The 18444-nt window shown below is 36.3% G+C and overlaps 1 protein-coding gene across 3 annotated transcripts in view; it reads left to right on the top strand.

Annotated features, from left to right (window-relative positions):
- The window catches only part of RNF157 (ring finger protein 157), a 150224-nt gene that overhangs the window by 114897 nt on the left and 16883 nt on the right, over positions 1-18444 (top strand). For all 3 annotated transcript variants that reach the window (XM_044676992.1, XM_044676994.1, XM_044676993.1), the window contains exons 4-9: positions 10633-10779; positions 11403-11520; positions 13641-13707; positions 13977-14020; positions 15516-15563; positions 17566-17637. In XM_044676992.1, the coding sequence (XP_044532927.1) occupies positions 10633-10779; positions 11403-11520; positions 13641-13707; positions 13977-14020; positions 15516-15563; positions 17566-17637 (496 nt within the window). The remainder of the gene's footprint in view (positions 1-10632; positions 10780-11402; positions 11521-13640; positions 13708-13976; positions 14021-15515; positions 15564-17565; positions 17638-18444) is intronic.

The raw sequence follows: 18444 nt of genomic DNA on the forward strand, positions 1-18444 counted from the left end.
AGTTGCTGATTATTTCCACTAGCTTTTTAGTTGTTTCTCTGGGATTCTTTAAGTAGACCATCATATCATCTGCAAAGAGTGATAGCTTGGTCTCCTCATTGCCCATTTTAATACTTTCAATTTTTTTTTCTTCTCTAACTACTACTGCTAGTGTTTCTAGTACAATGTTAAGTAATAGAGGTGATAATGGGCATCCTTGTTTCACATCTGATCTTATTGGGAAGGCTTCTAATTTATCCTCATTGCAGATGATGCTTGCTGATGGCTTTAGATATATACTGTTTATTATTTTTAAGAAAGGCCCTTCTATTCCTATAATTTCTAATGTTTTCAATAGGAATGAGTATTGTATTTTGTCAAAGGTTTTTTCTGCATCTATTGAGATAATCATGTGGTTTTTGTAGTTTTGCTTGTTGATATGGTCAATTATGTGAATGGTTTTCCTTATATTGAACCATCCTTGCATTCCTGATGTAAATCCTACCTGATCATAATGAATAACCCTCGTGATCACTTGCTGGAGTCTTTTTGCCAGTATTCTATTTAAGATTTTTGCATCCATGTTCATTAAGGAGATCAATCTGTAATTTTCTTTCTCTGTTTTTGGTCTGCCTGGCTTTGGAATCAGTACCATATTAGTGTCGTAAAAGGAATTTGGTAGAACTCCTTCTTTGCTTATTATGTCAAATAATTTGTGTAGTATTGGAATTAGCTATTCTTTGAATGTTTGATAGAATTCATTTGTGAATCCATCAGGTCCTGGCAATTTTTTCTTAGGGAGTTCTTTGATGGCTTGTTCAATTTCTTTTTCTGATATGGGATTTTTTAAATATTCTATTTCTTCTTCTGTTAATTTAGGCAATTTATATTTTTGTATATATTCCCCCATATCTCCTAGATTGCCATATTTATTGCCATATAATTGGGCAAAATAATTTTTAATGATTGCATTAATTTCCTGAGGCCAGTTTTGAATCCGGGACTGATGCTCTATCCACTGTGCCCCTTAGCTGCCTCTAATAGTCCTAATTCTTTCAACTATAACATGGTTTGGAGTGCTCATCATCATCTTGGTTGCTCCTCTTTGTGCTTTTCAATGCTCTTCCCAAAATGTGACACCCACAAAATATCATAAAGAAGAAGGACGTATGTGGACTAAATTTTTCAGAGTTGCACTGTTGGTAATAAGAAAACATTGGAAGCAGCCTGTATCTTTAGCAATTGGAGAGTGACAGAATACTTCGTGATACATTTTGTTATTGTTATCATGAACTTGACAAACATCAATAAACATGAAAATTTCTATTTAAAATGAAGAACAGAAAAAGTAGAATATGTACAATACCATTAAATGGTATATATGTTAAATTTAACTTGATATTTCCCACACTGCTCTGATTGTCTCAGTCCCCTTCTACTCTTTATTCTGTATTTTTTAATGTGTCATTGATGCAGTTTTCTTTTTTCTTTTTTAATCACTATCATTACATCCCAAATCCTCCTTTGACTCTTCTCCCTTCTCCCACTGACTCCTCCCTTTTAACTAATAAGTACAGTCAAGCAAAATGGCCATATCTGAAAACATATAACTCATTCAGCCCCTCTAGCCCAGTACCTCTCTGCCTAGAGACAGGAAGCATGATTAATCATCAGTCATCTAGAGTTATATGTGGACATTGCAGTGATGGTAGTTCTAACATCTTTCACAGCTATTTTCATTTGTAATATTAAATCATATAATTTGTTCTCCTGGTTTTGTCCACTTCAGCTGGCATCAATTCACACAAGTCTTTCTGGGTTTCTCAGAAACTGTCCCTTTTATCATTTTTAAGATACAGTAATATTCCTTCACATTGATATACTATAATTTGTTCACCTTTTCCTTAATTGATTAACATTTACTCTATTTCGAGTTCTTTGCTTCAATAAAAAAATTATTATAAATATTTTTATCCCTGAGTTCTTTCTCCTTTGGTCTTTTGGGGTATATCTCCAGTAACAAAACTGCTAGTTCAAAGGTAAGGTCTTGCAAAATTTAGGTTTTTTTGAAAAATAATTCTATATTGCTTTCCAGAATGATAAGATTAATTCCCAGCTCCACCAACAAAATATTAACAAAATATGCCCCTGACCTCCAATATTTTCTCCAACAAATGTTGTTTCCTTTTCCCCTTCGTCTTTGCCAAACTGTTGAATTTCAGGTGCAACTTTTGAGTTGTTTTAATTTTCATTTTATTAATGATTTAGAGCATTTTTTCATGTGGTCTTTGATAGCTTTGATAGTTTTGACAGTCTTTTGAGAACTACCTTTGACCATTTGTCTGTTTGGGAATGTTTCTTATTCTAATACATTTGCATAATTCTTTATATATCTTGGATAGGAATAGGGATTGAACTTGTGATTTCATTGGTATAGGGAACTCCTGTGTGAAGAATCTCTCTCTCTTTCTTCCAATACAGGTCTATACTTTCTCTGCATGTAGTCTTAGAATTGTCTAATATCTTGATATCAGAACTTTATCAGAAAAATTTACTGTTAAGATTTTTTGCTCTTTACTGTATCCCTTCTAGTTATTATAGCATTGATTTTATTTGCACACTGAAAATTTTTAATCAAACTTTTCCATTTAATCTTCTGTAATATTCTTTATTCATTGTTTGACCTAACTTTAACTTTCCCTATTAGCAGTTAATGAAGGTGTCTCTTTCTCTACCCTTATATTTTGCTTGTTATGTGACTTTTTATATTTGTGTAAAGTATCAATTTGGAGTTTATTGTGTTACATGGTATGAGATGTTGGTCTAAGCCTAATTTCTGTCAGATTGCTTTCTAGTTTTCCCAGCAATTTTTATTAAAAACTGAGTACTTACCCCAGTAGTTTTAGCCCTGGGATTTAAAAAAGCAATTTGCTGAATTGCTTCTGTGTCTTAAACTAATCTGTCTAGTATTTAGCTTTTCTATTTATTTTTGTTTTTTAAACCTTTTACCTTCTGACTTAGAATTGATACTAAGTATTGGTCCCAAGGAAGAAGAGCAGTAAGGGCTAGGCAATGGGGGTTAAGTGATTAGCCCAGCTAGGAACTGTCTGAGGTTACACTTGAACTCGGGACCTCCCATCTCTAGACCTGGTTCTCTATCATCTTTTCTCTTTGTTTTAACCAATGCCATTATCGTTTTGATGATTGCTGCTTTGTAATAAAGTTAAAGATTTGATAAGGCTGTGTCCCTTCCTCGCAACATTTTCCAATTACTCCCTTGAAATTCTTGAACTTTTTTCTTCCAGACAAATTTCATTATTATTTTTTCCTAGTTCTCTAAAGTAGTCTGATTAGTATGGCACTAAATCTATAAGTTAATTTAGGTAGTACTATAATTTTTATTATATTGGCATAACCTAAACATGAATAATTAATATCCTTTCAATTATTTACATCTGTCTTTATTTTTGGAAAGAGTATTTTGTAGTTATATTCATATAGTTCCTAAATGTGTACTGGTTGGGGGATGTCTAGATATTTTATACACTCTATAATTATTTTGTAAGGAATATTTCTATCTCTTCCTGCTGGGTTTTGTTGATAAAATATAGAAAGGCTGATGATTTCTGCATGTTTATGTGAATATAACTTGTTACTTTATTGAAGTTATTGATTCATTTAATTTTAGTTGAATGTTTACAATTTTCTGTGTAAGCTATATCATCTGCAAAAAGTGGTCATTTTATTTCCTCTCCGCTTATTTGTATTCCCTTAGTTTCTTTATCTTATTACTATAACTAGTATTTTTTAAAAATAAATATATATTTAATTTTAACTTTTTTTAAATTTTGAGTTCTGAATTCTCTCCCTCCCTCCCACTACCCATCCATGGAGAAGACAAGAAATGTGATATCAGTTATATATATGAAATAATATAAAACATATTTCCATAATAGCCATATTACAAAAAAAGCAAGAAAAACAAAGGGAAAAAATTATGATTCAGACTGCACTCAGTCTTCATTAGTCCTTTCTCAGATGGGTCGAATTACAACTATATAAAGTAATAGTAGTGAGAGCAAAAAAAAAAAATCTTTACAACGGGTCTTGTTGGATAGGCCTCTAATGTATCTCTATTATGTTTCTAATATTTGCTCTTGATTTCAGATAGATGCTATTTACCATATTAAAGAATGATCATTTTATTCCTATTTTTTAAAAATGTATTTAACATGAAGTAAGTGTGTTTTTGTCAAAAGCTTTTGGTGCATCTTTTGATATAATCATGAGTTTCTTGTTGTCAATATTATTGTCTATTATGTTTAAAGTGTTTCTCATATTGAACCAACCTTGAAATCTTGGTATAAATTCAATCTTGTGAGAACATGTAATGTAGCAATAGGAAGTTCTACTTCCTACCCATTACACTGACCAAGATGACAGAAAAGGAAAGTTGTAATTTTTAGTGTTAGTATAGGAGGCAGTTCTTTTACTGGAGCTCTGAAATGGTCCACTCATTCTAGAAAACAATTTGCCACTATATAAAAATTCACTGATCTTTGACTTGGGGAGGTGGGGAAAGGTTAAACTTAACATTGCTCAAAAAAAAAAACAAACCCAAACACCACCCCAGTGCAACTATCAATAATATGGAAATAGGTCTTGATCAATGACACATGTTAAAACCAGTGGAAATGCACATTGGCTATGGGGGAGGGGGGAGGGAAGTGGGGGGGTGAAGGGGAAAGTAAGAGCATGAATCATGTCACAATGTTAACTTTTCTAAAAAATAAATATTATTAAATGTTAAAAATAACCCAAACATTTACTTACACCAAGTAGACAGAAAAAGAATATCATACACAAAACTGCAAATATCTAAAAGTATAGCTTTTCTTTTTACATATATAAAAAAATTCAACTATCAAGGCAGATCTTTTTGTTTCCTTCTGGCCTTCCTTCTGTGCTTCTCTGTGCATTAAAAAAAATGCTTTAATGACCCTCTTCCTTCCCTTCCCTTCCCTTCCCTTCCCTCTTTCCTTTCCTTTTTCCTTTTCCTTTCTTTTTTTTGACAACACTTTTTTACATCCAGATTTTTAAAAAATCTTTATAACAAATGTGCATAATTAAACAACATTAATTCCCACTTTAGCCATGTCTGAAAATGTGTGTCTCATTCATTATTGGTGCTCTGGAATCATGGTTGCTCTTTTGACCAATCCTTTGATCCAACAATACAACTACTAAGCATGTATCCCAAATAGATGAAAGGACCCATATGGACAAAAATGTTTATAGCATAGCAGCACTTTTTGTTGGGGCAAAGCATTAGAAACAATTTCAATGGCCAACAACTGGAAAATAGCAGAACATATTATTGATATGAATGTGTTGTCATGTTATTGTGCTGTAAGAAATGACATGTACAGTTTCAGAAAAAACTTGAAAGACATGTATGAACTGATGCAAAATGGAAGGAAAGGGAATAAGCATTTATAAAGCTATCACTGTGTTCCTGACACTGTGCTAAGGGCTTTGCAAATATTAATTCATTTGGTTCTCATAACAACCCTGTGAGGGAAGTACTCATATATTTTTTTAATTTTTTAATCATTTATTAATATTCATTTTTTAACATGGTTACATGATTCATGCTCCTACTTTCCCCTTCACCCCCCGCACTCCTCCCACCCATGGCTGACGCACATTTCCACTGGTTTTATCATGTGTTCTTGTTCAAGACCTATTTCCAAATTGTTGTTAGTTGCATTGGTGTGGTAGTTTCAAGTCCACATCCCCAATCATGTCCTCCTCAGCCCATGTGTTCAAGCATTTGTTTTTCTTATATGTTTCCTCTTCTGTAGTCCTTCCTCTGAATGTGGGTAGTGTTCTTTACCATAAATCCCTCAGAACTGTCCTGTGTCATTGCTTTCTGCTGGTACAGAAGTCCATTACATTCGATTTTACCATAGTATATCAGTCTCTGTGTACAGTGTTCTTCTGGCTCTGCTCCTTTCACTCTGCATCAGTTCCTGGAGGTCTTTTCAGTTCACCTGGAACTCCTCCAGTTTATTATTCCTTTTAGCACAGTAGTATTCCATCACCAGCATATACCACAATTTTTTCAGCCATTCCCCAATTGAAGGACATGCCCTCCTTTTCCAGTTCTTTGCCACCACAAAAAGCACAGCTATAAATATTTTCGTACAAGTCTGTTCATCTATGATCTCTTTGGGGTACAAACCCAACAATGGTATGGCTGGATCAAAGGGCAGGCATTCTTTTATAGCCCTTTGAGCATAGTTCCAAATTGCCAGCCAGAATGGTTGGATCAGTTCACAACTCCACCAGCAATGCATTAATGTCCCAATTTTGCCACATCCCCTCCAGCATTCATTACTCTCCCCTTCTTTCATTTTAGCCAATCTGCTAGGTATGAGGTGATACCTCAGAGTTGTTTTGATGTGCGTTTCTCTAATTATTAGAGATTTAGAACACTTTCTCATGTGCTTATTGATACTTTTGATTTCTTTACCTGAAAATTGCCTATTCATGTCTCTTGCCCATTTATCAATTGGGGAATGGCTTGATTTTTTATACAATTGATTTAACCCCTTGTATATTTGAGTAATTAGACCCCTGTCAGAGTTTTTTGTTATAAAGATTTTTTCCCAATTTGTTGTTTCCCTTCTGATTTTGACTACATTGTTTTTGTTTGTACAAAAGCTTAGTAAGTACTCATATTAATCCTAATTTACAGTTGAGGAAACTGAGGCAAACAGAAGTTAAATGACCTGTCCAGGGTCACATAGCTAGTAGGTGTCTGAGGCCAAATTTTAAGTTGTCTTATTTGAGGCCCATCTTTTTTTTTTTTTTTTTTGCATCACCTACCTGCCTCTGAATAGAAGTTCCACTGGTTTTATCATGTGTCCTTGTTCAAGACCTATTTCCAAATTGTTGTTAGTTGCATTGGTGTGGTAGTTTCGAGTCCACATCCCCAATCATGTCCTCCTCAGCCCATGTGTTCAAGCATTTGTTTTTCTTATATGTTTCCTCTTCTGTAGTCCTTCCTCTGAATGTGGGTAGCGTTCTTTACCATAAATCCCTCAGAATTGTCCTGTGTCATTGCTTTCTGCTGGTACAGAAGTCCATTGCATTCAAATTTTACCATAGTATATCAGTCTCTGTGTACAGAGTATAGAAGTTCTGCCAGAGCAGAGCCAAGAAAACTATTCATTTAATGACCACAACACCTTTGAAAACTTTAGAAACTCTGATCAGTACACTGACCAGTAATGACTTCAGAAGATCAGTACTGAAGCATGTTTTTCTGGCTGTCTGGTGGGGAGGTGATGGATAATAGGTGTAGTATGAGATGCACATTTTGGGTAGGGAAAGAGAGACAGAAAGAGAGGGAGGGAGAGAATATTTTATCTTATTATACATATTTGCTGCAAAGAATTGCTTTATTTTTCTTCATTCACAGATATTTTATTTTCCCAATTACATTTATTAACAATTTTCAACATATGTTTTCCAAAATTATAAGATCTAAATTGCCTCCTTCCCTCCCCCATCACAGAGCTGGTAAGCCATTTGATCTGGGTTATGCATGTATTATCATGCAAAACATACTTCCATATTGGTCATTGTTGTAAGAGAATACTCATATAAAACCAAAACCCCCAAATAAAACTATGAATAAACTAATATGAAACATAGTCTGCTTTAATCTTCATCCAGCTCCAACAGTTCCTTCTCTGGAGGTAGATAGCATAATTGGGGAGGGATGGGAGAAACTTGTAGAAAAGAGTAGAGAGATATTAATGGTGATGTGAAAAAAAAGAATGTCATTGAAACATTTATAAAATGTGTATAAAAGATAGGAAGTGCAGACAGGAAGGAAGTGTGAGTACTACCATGTTAAATTTAATGCATTTTTAAAAAATTGTAATGATTTATGATTTCATATATAATCATCTTTATGATTATGTTTGATGATGATTTTCTAATTTATAATAATTTTTTAAGATCCAGCCTTTTACTTAATATTTTATTCATTATTTTTGCATTCACTAAAGAAAATGTTCTATTATTTTCTTTCCCCGCTTTATCTCTTCCTGGGTTAGGTTTCAGGATGATGTTTGTCTTATAAAAAGGATTTTGATAGGATCGCTTCTCTCCCTATTTTTGCGCACAATTTTTCAAATTTTGGAATTAATTATTCTTTCTATTTGACTGGAAAGGTCAGGATTTTGGCTGTAACATTCCTGGATGTTTTCAATTTGGATTTTCTTTCAGGAGGTTATCATTGGATTCTTTCTTTTTTTACATTGCCTTCTTGTTCAGTAGATCTGGGCAGTTGTCTTTTATGATTTCTTGAAATTTTTTGTTTCTTTTTGTTTTTCAGGGAATCCATTGATTCTGAAGTATTTTTCTTTGACTTGTTTTCTAGATCATTTGTTTTTAATAGTAGATAGCTTATATTTTTCAATCTTTTTACTGTTTTTAAAATTAATTTTACTAATATTTACTAATATTTTTACTATTCTAATATTTCTTATTGTATCATGAATCATTGAGTTTTGATTGCACCATTCTCTTTTTCAAGTTATACTTGGATAAGGTTTTCTTCCTTCTGTTCTAAGTACTTCTTATAACTTTTTCCCCCAGAGCTCTTATTTCAATTCCAATTTAATTTTATATATTATTTCATATTTCTTGTCATTCTTTTCCTTTACCCTCTCTGTGACACTAGTTGTACTTCTTGTAGAATTATTGCCTTCTTCTACTTGCCTTTTAGACTTCTTTTAGCCCATCATTCTTGTTGAATGTATTTGATGTTTTCTTCTGTTTACTCACATACTCTCTAGTGGGTGTATCCTCTCTCCTAGCAGTTGTAGGCTTCAGCTTCATTTACTAAATTTGGGGCTGACCTTCCTGTTATAAAACCTCTCCCTCAGTTGCTGTTGGTTTCTAATTGTCTTTTTATAAAATTTTGAATTGTTTGGAAGGACTGACTTCTGTTTCTCTTTGGTTTTCTTAACTGATGGTTTTTAAACATTTAAACATAGAGTGTCTAGGAGAGAATTAAGTTCTTCTCTATCTGTTCACATTATCATCTTAACAAGAAGTATGAGATAAATTGCTTTGTTTTTGGTGTTGGAGACAATGACCAGGAATCTGGACTTTTGCTACCAGCTGCTCTTCTAGGGGAAAGGGTGGAGGACTAGGTTTGCAACCCAAAAGAAAAAGCTTCTTCTGGAACTTTGTCATCCTGGGGTTAGGGAGGTGATAGAGGGCTCTTGCAGCACCCAGGGATGTTCTCCTTTTAAGGAGTCTAGGAAGAGGGACAGAAGAGGGTATCTGCAGACCTGAATTGCTGAATTGTATCTCCTACACAGATAAGGTAGTGATAGAGGGTGAGGAGACCAAAAGAAGGCACTTTTTCTCCTCTTGAGGCAGTCTCCTTATCAGGCCCTAAATCATGGTATATGAATATAGTGGAATATTATCATGCCATTAAAAATAATAAAAATTAGTTCTATAAGGAAATATGCATATAGTTCTTTCATATGTGTGAAATACAGTGTGAAATGTGTACAGTGTGAAATAAGCAAGACCAGAGCTATATACAAATTTTCTACAATATAAGAGAAAGAAAAGAAGGAAGAATACCAGGCCAAAAGTGGCAGGATTTCAGGCAGGTCTAGAACACAGAACAAAAGCATATTATATGCTTGGTGGTTGATTATTCATTCTTTTGAGTCTTCCTCACTAAAGCTGGGACTGTGAGGGAGGAAAATGTTAATTTTTGTTCCTTGTTTTGTATGTGTATTTATTTGTTTTCATGGATGTTTTTTTTATAATTAAAGAAGTTTTCAATAAAATTATGTTCCCACAACCAAACCCAATACTTCAGATGTAGCCTAACCTGGCCAGAGTACATCAGTTTCCTTATGCTGGGCATTGGCCTTATGTCAATGCAGGCTAAGATCTATTTATCTTTTCTGCTGTCATGGCATTAACTCCTTAGAGTATGATATAATCAAGTTAATTCTATTATTTAACTTCCCCTCCCTCAACCCTGTACTTGTGAAGTTGAGTTTGGGAACTTCTAAGTTGGCTTTACATTTACTTTAGCATTTCATTCAAATTCCTCATTGCTGTAGGGATAATTCTTGGTTTTTAAAGATTATGCCAACAGAGACTGGGCTCTCCACAACAACTTCTGCCACCCTGGAAAGACATTCAATATGGACATAACAGGAGACTCTATGCCTTTTGTCAAAAGATTAGTTTCTCTAAATTCGGAGAGGTCAGCTTCAGAGTGATGAGTTTTTTAGCCACAACAACAACGCTAGTGACCTGTGTTAAAGCCTAGTCATGATTTTCTAAGTCCATAGTGGCAATACCCACACTAACAAATCAAGGATCCTTGAAGTAGGACTTTATGTTTGTCCTTTTTGAATTTAATTTTAAACAATTTTGGTTTTCTAGTTGCACATGACTCTAACTAAATGGATGCAGAAAGAATGAAAGTTTCCAGATGTTCTCTAAGTCCTGGCCTATAAATTTAGGAAGCATTCAGCATAGGGTTCATTCCTGGAGTCTGGGGAACACAGCAAATTCTCATTCTCTGAGGTCTTCCAGGTGCACTGAAGAAGTAAAAACCCCTGGAGAAGAGGTCAGCAGAGCCAAAGTCTACTACAATGTAGAGTTCACGTTTGACACTGATGCCCGAGTGGCAATCACCATCTATTATCAGGCCACTGAAGAGTTCCAGAATGGCATAGCCAGGTAAAAAAGGGATGATGACCAGATGAGCCCCTTCCTCTAGAGCAGTGATTCCCAAAGTAGGCGCTACCACCCCCTGGTGGGTGCTGCAGCAATCCAGCAGAGTGGTGATGACCACAGGTACATTTATCTTTCCTATTAATTGCTATTAAAATTTTAAAGAAAATAATTTCCAGGGGGCTAAGTAATATTTTTTCTGGAAAGGGGGCGGTAGGCCAAAAAAGTTTGGGAACCACTGCCTAGAGATACATTAGATATGAGCCAAGTCTTATGCTATTTCCATTTTCTTTTGTGGCCAGGATCTACTTCCTGAGCTAGCAAATATGCTCTTTAGTTTTTTGCCTTTTTCACATCATCTTGATTCGATGCAAGGTAGCATTATGGCTCTTGTTATTTAAGTAATTTTATTGACTTTATTATTCTTTTTGAGGATGGCATATAGGTTGGGTAGAGGAATTATAATGGCATAGCCAGCCAAAGGCAAAGGAAATCTGCATAATAAAGCAGGTTTTCCCTTTTATTTTCCATGGTTGGGAGTAAACATCATTGAGAAGCAAAATGAAAGAGGGAAATGTCAAATATATTTAGTCAAGATGCTGACTTTGACCCTCTCCTTTGATCTGTAGCTACATCCCAAAAGACAACAGCCTTCAATCAGAGACTGTGCACTACAAGCGAGGAGTGTGTCAGCAGTTCTGCCTGCCCTCCCATACTGTTGACCCATCTGAATGGGCGGAAGAGGAGGTAAGCTGCCTCTTACCAAGCATCTTGGGGATATGAGTGATGAGGGAGAATATATGGCTAGCATTTCCTAAAGGACATTTATGAGCATCTAAGAGGCAATGAGCATTAGCTTTTACAAGTAAAGTAAGAAAAATTTCACACATTTCAGTTTCATCCTTCATGCCCTTATGTGTTTGATTCTGTCATACCATTTACATACCCAAAAACATGTATCTCATCCTCTCATTCCAACTCTCCCTATGCCTTTTCTTTAAAAAAATAATATAAAAATTTGATTTTACTTTTTACATAACCAAAATGTTCCCCCATGTCCCTTCCTCTCACCTTCCCAAAGAGCTTTTCAACCTAGTCTTCAACCTTGCAACCTTCAAACTTCCCATCCCTCAATCCTTTTCCAGGCCATAATCCATACTCTAACCTCACTTTCTTCTTTCTTTTGTTCTCAGTCCCTTTGTCCTATCACCACTCCTGCTTTGCCAGATCCCAGTCTAACTCTAGAGAACACATACCATTTACCTGCCCTCACTTCTATTTATCTGGAATTGGAGGAAATGAGGCAGCCAAACCAACTGGATCCACTGAAAATTTAAGTGATATACTATCAGTTGTGCCCTCACCTCAGCAAGATAACCCTTTCATTCCTCCCTGATTAGTACTCTATCCAAACATAGCCATGACTCCTCCAATCCTGGAAAATCTCTCACTAGACTATCTTCTCAAATCATCAGTTTAGATCTCTCCTCCATTTCTTAGCCAAATTTCTAGAAAAATCTGTCCCCTACACTTATCATCTCAGCTTCCTCTCCTTTCACTCATTTTGCAACTCTTTGCAATCTAGCTTCAAATCTCACCATTCCATTGAAATAAAATTCTCCAGAATTACCAATAATCTCTTAACTACCAACCATTATAGCCTTTCCTGAATTCTCTTCTTTCATCACATTTGATATTCTCTCCCTTCTAGATATTGTCTAGGTCTTTATGGCAAGACTCTCTTGATTCTTCTACCTGTCTGATCATGTTTTCTGTCTCTTTTGCTGATTGTCATCCATATCACATCACCTAATTCTGGCTATATTCTCACAACTTGCCATAGTTTAATTATCTTGTCTATGTCAGTGATTTCCACATCCCTACTCAACCCTAATTGCCTAAACTCTGGTAGATATCTCCCACTACATGGTGGATATTTCATATTGACTTTCCCATAAGCACCTCAGACTCAGCATGTCCAGAACCGAATGAATTTACCTTTTCCCCAAAACCCACTCCCCTTTCAAAGTTTGCAGCTTCTAGAAACTCCCTGTCTAGAGCACCACCGTGCTTCCAGTCACTGAGGTTTGCAATCCCAGGTACTGTCCCTGACTCCTCACATTCTTTCACTCCACATATTCAGTCAGTTTCTAAATCTCATCATTTCTATTTCTGTAACATATTTCACATGTATTTCCTTTCTTCTCTCTATATCATCTTAGCTCAGGCCCTCATCACTTCTTTATTTCATTTTATTTTAATCTTTTACCTTCTGTCCTAGAATTAATATTAAGTATCAATTCCAAAGCAGAAGAACAGTAAGGGCTAGGCAATTTGTCACACAGCTAGGAAGGGTCTGCGATTTGAACCCAGGTTTTCCCAATTCCAGGCCTGGATCTCTATCCACTGTGCTACCTAGCTGCCCCAGGATGATCTTTTTAATCAGCATGTTTTAAGGCAGCAGTGTCCTAAGTTAGACAGGGTAGGATAGGGGAAGAGCTATTAGTTCTAATGGGCTTATGTCAGAAAGAAATTTTATACAGAGCTCTCAAATAACTAAATTGACTTGTACAGTTAAGAGTATACTGATAGAGAACCAGACCTGGAGACTGGGGCAGGGGGTTGGAGTGTCCTGGGTACTAATGTGGCCTCAGCTATATTGATTCTAAGTCAAGGAGGTAAGGGTCAAAACAAAAGAGAATATTGAGGCCCTAGAACAGGAACTTGTTCTGAATGATGGAGCTTAAAGGCTTCTAGACAAGATATCCCTTTTATGACATATTATAAGGGTATTTGGTCACATGCCATGCAAGTGTCTCGACTCCTCATCCTGTGCTTTCATCTGCTCTGCTCTGCTCGCTCTGCAGCTGGGTTTTGACCTGGACCGAGAAGTCTACCCACTGGTTGTCCATGCTGTAGTGGATGAAGGCGATGGTACGATGGGACGTGGACTCTCTTTCTGTGTATAGTGAGTGATCTCTTGTGGTGGGTGCTGCCCACCACAGCTGTTGCTGCCAGAGGGTAGCATGTCTTTTTTAAAATTATGCGATCTAACAGGGTTTTTTTTCCTGTAACTGTCAGAATGTGACTTCTGTTGTGGTACATTAGCAGAATCTGGGTTGGGAGCATCATTAGTGAGATAGGGACCTCAAGGTGCAGAATGTGCCTTTTCTTCCAGAACCTTATGCTTTTGTGTCTTGCAGAGCATTTTGGACACTGCCATGTACTTTTGGCTACATTTGAAAAGGTAAGTAAGTAAACCAGCAAGTCCTCTCCTCTTCTTGGATTAAGCTGAGTTTTAAATCCATTTCTCTGCCCCTCCACAAAGAAGACCAGGGTCAAGGCTACCTGAGTAGATTCACCCTCAGGGCTGGCCTCGTCTTTTTCTGTGCTGGGTTGACTGTTTCGTTTTTGTCCTTATACCTAATGCCTAGGCCAGTGCTATGTACAGAGTAGATTCTTAAATATTTGGGCTTTTAATCCCGTTTTACTGATCTATTTAGTTTATACATCACTTTCATTTCTAAATATACCTCCTCTCTCTCTCACCTCTCTCCCCATCCTGAGTTTTGGTTACCCTTATAACAAAGATTTTAAAAGAAAGGAGGGCAAAAAGAGTTCAGCAAAACTTCAATCACCATATCGTGTCTGACAATATATACTGTCCAGGGGTGGTGGGGTCGGGGGGCATTTTCTTAGCAATTCTTCAGGACCCAACTTGCATTCAGTTTAGGGTTTTTTATTCTTTCCATTTATCTTGTCATACATATAACTAGTCATATTGTTCTGCTCATACCATTTACTTCACTCTCTAGCAGTTCATTTAGGTCTTTGCATGTTTCTCTGGATTATTTATATTCCTATATCCTTATGATGAAGTAATATTCCATTATATTTGTGGACCAGAATTTATTTAGCCTTTACAAATGTGTATTAAATTTAATATGTAGGATTATTATAGCATAAATAAAGGAACATCCACTAATATTACTATACCCCACCAAAAAAACCCAAAACCTCCTTTATGTTTATAAATTCCATTGTGTTTTGTTCTGTATATATTTAATCTATACAAGTGTTGCAATGGATAGAAAGTTGACCTTGATGCCAAGAAGACATGGATTCAAGTCCTGCCTCTAACACAGACTGACTGTGTGACCCCCAAGCAAGTCATTTAATCTCTCAGTGCTTGAAGTAACTCTTTTAAACTCTTAAGTCTTAGAGAATGTGCTGCTCTTCAGTGGTAGAGGGACCAAAGAAATCACAGGGCTAGTCTCTGCCCCTATATTTATTCTTTCTTTCTTTTCTTTTTTTTAAACTCTTAACTCTTTTTTTAAAACCCTTTAAACCCTTACCTTCTGTTTTTGTATCAGTTCTAAGACAGAAGAGTGCAAGGGCTAGGCAATCAAGGTTAAGTGATTGCCCACAGTCACACAGTTAGGAAGTATCAAAGGTCTGATTTGAACCCAGGTCTTCTGAACTCCAGGTCTGGCACTCCATCAACTGTGTACCCAATTGCCTACCCCTCCTTGGGTATTTATTCTTGATATACTTACATATGAATACACTGTACCTATATTCAACTAGAATAGAAACACCTCAAGAGTCAGGGTGATTTCAGTCTTTGTGTCCCCAACACCTCGCACAGCGCCTGATGCTTAATAGGTCCTTATTTAAATGCTAGATTGATTAACAACTTCTTACTTTCCTTCCTGGTCATGATCATAATCTTTTCATTTCAGCACACAGATGGCACTTTCTGTGTAAAGCCCCTGAAACAGAAGCAGGTGGTAAGTGAAGATTTCACCAAAGGGGAACAGAAAAGGGGAATGGAGGGGCAGGGGTTCAGGTTCTTAGATGTTAAGGTTAGCCTAAAGGAGAATCTGATTTAGCATCTTTGTAGACTTATCATTATTGGGTCTGAGAAAAGTAATTCCAAGAATGGAAGATTGGAAGAGCTTTCTGCTTTAGGCTTTTGACAGCAAGGGGATGTGTATGGGAAGGGAGAGAGATACAAACCCACAAACCATCCTTCATTTCAGAGACTAGAGAGCACTTTCAACAAACGAGAAAAGTTTCTCTGTAAAACAGGTACTGGGAACTGTCAGCCTGAGAGTTTTTTCCCCAGCATAATACAAGTGTTCAAAAATGAAATGTTTAGGGGGCAGCTGGGTAGCTCAGTGGATTGAGAGCCAGGCCTAGAGACAGGAGGTCCTAGGTTCAAATCTGGCCTCAGGATTCCCAGCTATGTGGCCCTGAGCAAGTCACTTGACCCCCATTGCCTCCCCTTACCACTCTTCTGCCTTGGAGCCAATACACAGTATTGACTCCAAGATGGAAGGTAAGGGTTTAAAAAAATTTTTTTTAATGAAATGTTTATTAGGTACCAGGATCCCTTACCATTAAGTTCAACAGATGCAACTCTGCCTCTGAAAAAGAAAGAAGCCCCAACTTCCTACCCTCCTGTTATCTGGTGCTGGTATAACTGAAACAAAATCCTCAGGGACATTCATTTCTTTGAGTTAAACATTTTCCCTGGGTAAAAATTGCAAATACTGTTGGGAATGAAATACCTCAAGGCCTAGTTAGCTTAAAATATTTTAGTGTGGCTTAGTTTAAGATCCTTACTAAGAGAAAAACTAAGACCAAGTTTTCAAAGAGGATTTTTTAATCAATCTGAACTAAATACAGTGGGCATGGCCAGCTTGGCTAAGGCTGTGGTTGTATGGGACAGTCATATGAAATGTGTTGGGAACAGTGAGAACCTTGAAATCTAATGCTAACACTTGTGAAAGATTCTGACCAGATGATATTGCCTCATTTTACACATGAGGAAACTGAAACTCAGAGGAGGATACTTTCCTTATATCCTTTATAAGTAGTGGAGCAAAAATTATGATCAATGTCTCCCACCTATATAATCTTGTCTCATAATCTTCTAAGGACACTGTGAATCTGGTTCATAGTTTTTCCTTAAGACCCTCCAAAGTGAAAATAAATATTGACCAGCTGGGGAATGAAAATGTGTCAGACCAGCCAATGGAGTTAGATATTGTATGGGGCCAGCAAAAGACTGGGTAATAGGGAATTGGACTGCTTTGTCAACAATATTAACCTTAGATGGGCATCCTTGGTGGTTGAGGTTTTATGAAAGGATCTTGTAAAGGAGGATTTCAGATGGGAGGAAGCATCATGACCAGTTAAGGCTATGGGGATCAGAGCCTTCAGAGATATTTTGAATTTATTCAGTTACTATTTGACCATTCAACCATCACTACATCACAATAATTTCAATTAGAAGTTACCTTCTGAATAGAGAATAGTAATAATACATGATAACCAAAACTTAAAATCTGTATAAAGTCAATAACTATCTATAACATAAAAATGTTAAGAGTACTATTTACAGTGATCTTGTGAAAGGAAAACAGCCCAAGATTTCTAACTTCTTCTTCAGCCTTTGCTGATGTTTTTTCTTTCTACCTGTCTTCTCCACTTCTGTTTCTCTCTTTTCTTCTAGGCAAGTCTGCTTTAATTGACTATAATATAGGACTGCAATCTATCTAATTTTTTAAAAATTTTCCCTATTGAACATAGAGGATTGAGTAATCCACCAAAGAAAAAACTCTGCTGAATTCATTTGTACAAACCCTGGTTTGTTTGGGGTTTTTTTGCCATGTGAATCAAGTGATCTTTGGTAGAAAAAAAGGCTTTTCCAAACCCTGCTATAGTAGAGCCCATCCATTGATCACAAATTTCATCTTTTTGAATCTTTCTTCTTATGGTTTCCAGGTGGATGGGGTCAGTTACCTCCTTCAAGAAATCTATGGGATTGAAAACAAGTACAACACACAGGATTCTAAGGTAAAGCTTAATGTCTAAGAGTACTAAGAAGGCATAGGTAGGCGCTTACCAGCACAATTTAGGAATTTGGGCCTGGGGGGGAAGCATTTTCTCCTTTTATATCTTAGATGTTTGTCTTTATGTCAACTTAAGATTTGCTTATATGACTTCAGCTTTATCTTCCCCAGAAAAAGGATATTGAAAGAGGGGGTGTGTTTTGTATTTTTCTCTCCCTGCTCTCTGTGGCAAATTATCTTCCAGCCACAAAGTCTAATGTCTTTCCCTATTTCCCTATTTCACATGCTTAGTTCTTTGCAGTAGTTCTGGCTTTGCTCACTTCTGTCCTTTTCAGTCTCCTAAACTCAGACTGCCATTCGAGGCCAAGTAAGAACATAATATATCAATGTATGTTCTTAGATAAACTTAATCAACTTTCTCTCCTTTAATGTTTAGCAAAAGGTTTCATGGAGTAATAAGTCTCAGTCCTTTTGCTTAATCACCTTGTAATACTCCCTCTGGGGCTACTCCTCCAAACTTTAGCTCATATGCAAAGGTTTAGTCTCCAGAGGGGCGACTGCTACCTCAGATTCTACAAGTAACCCAACTGGGCTATCTTTCTAACATTGTTCCTCAAGAGCCCCCTCTGGTAATTCTCCCCATTAACAAGCAGCCAGCAAAGTTCATTAGCTTTTAGCAAAGACATTTTACTAACTTGGTTTACTAACCAAAACAGCTGGTATAAAACATTTCCCCCCAAAACCTGGAGTTTACTCTCATATATATATATATATATATATATATATATATATATATATATATATATATATA

This window comes from Gracilinanus agilis, chromosome 4 (assembly GCF_016433145.1).
Source record: "Gracilinanus agilis isolate LMUSP501 chromosome 4, AgileGrace, whole genome shotgun sequence".
Classification (NCBI taxonomy): Eukaryota; Metazoa; Chordata; class Mammalia; order Didelphimorphia; family Didelphidae; genus Gracilinanus; species Gracilinanus agilis.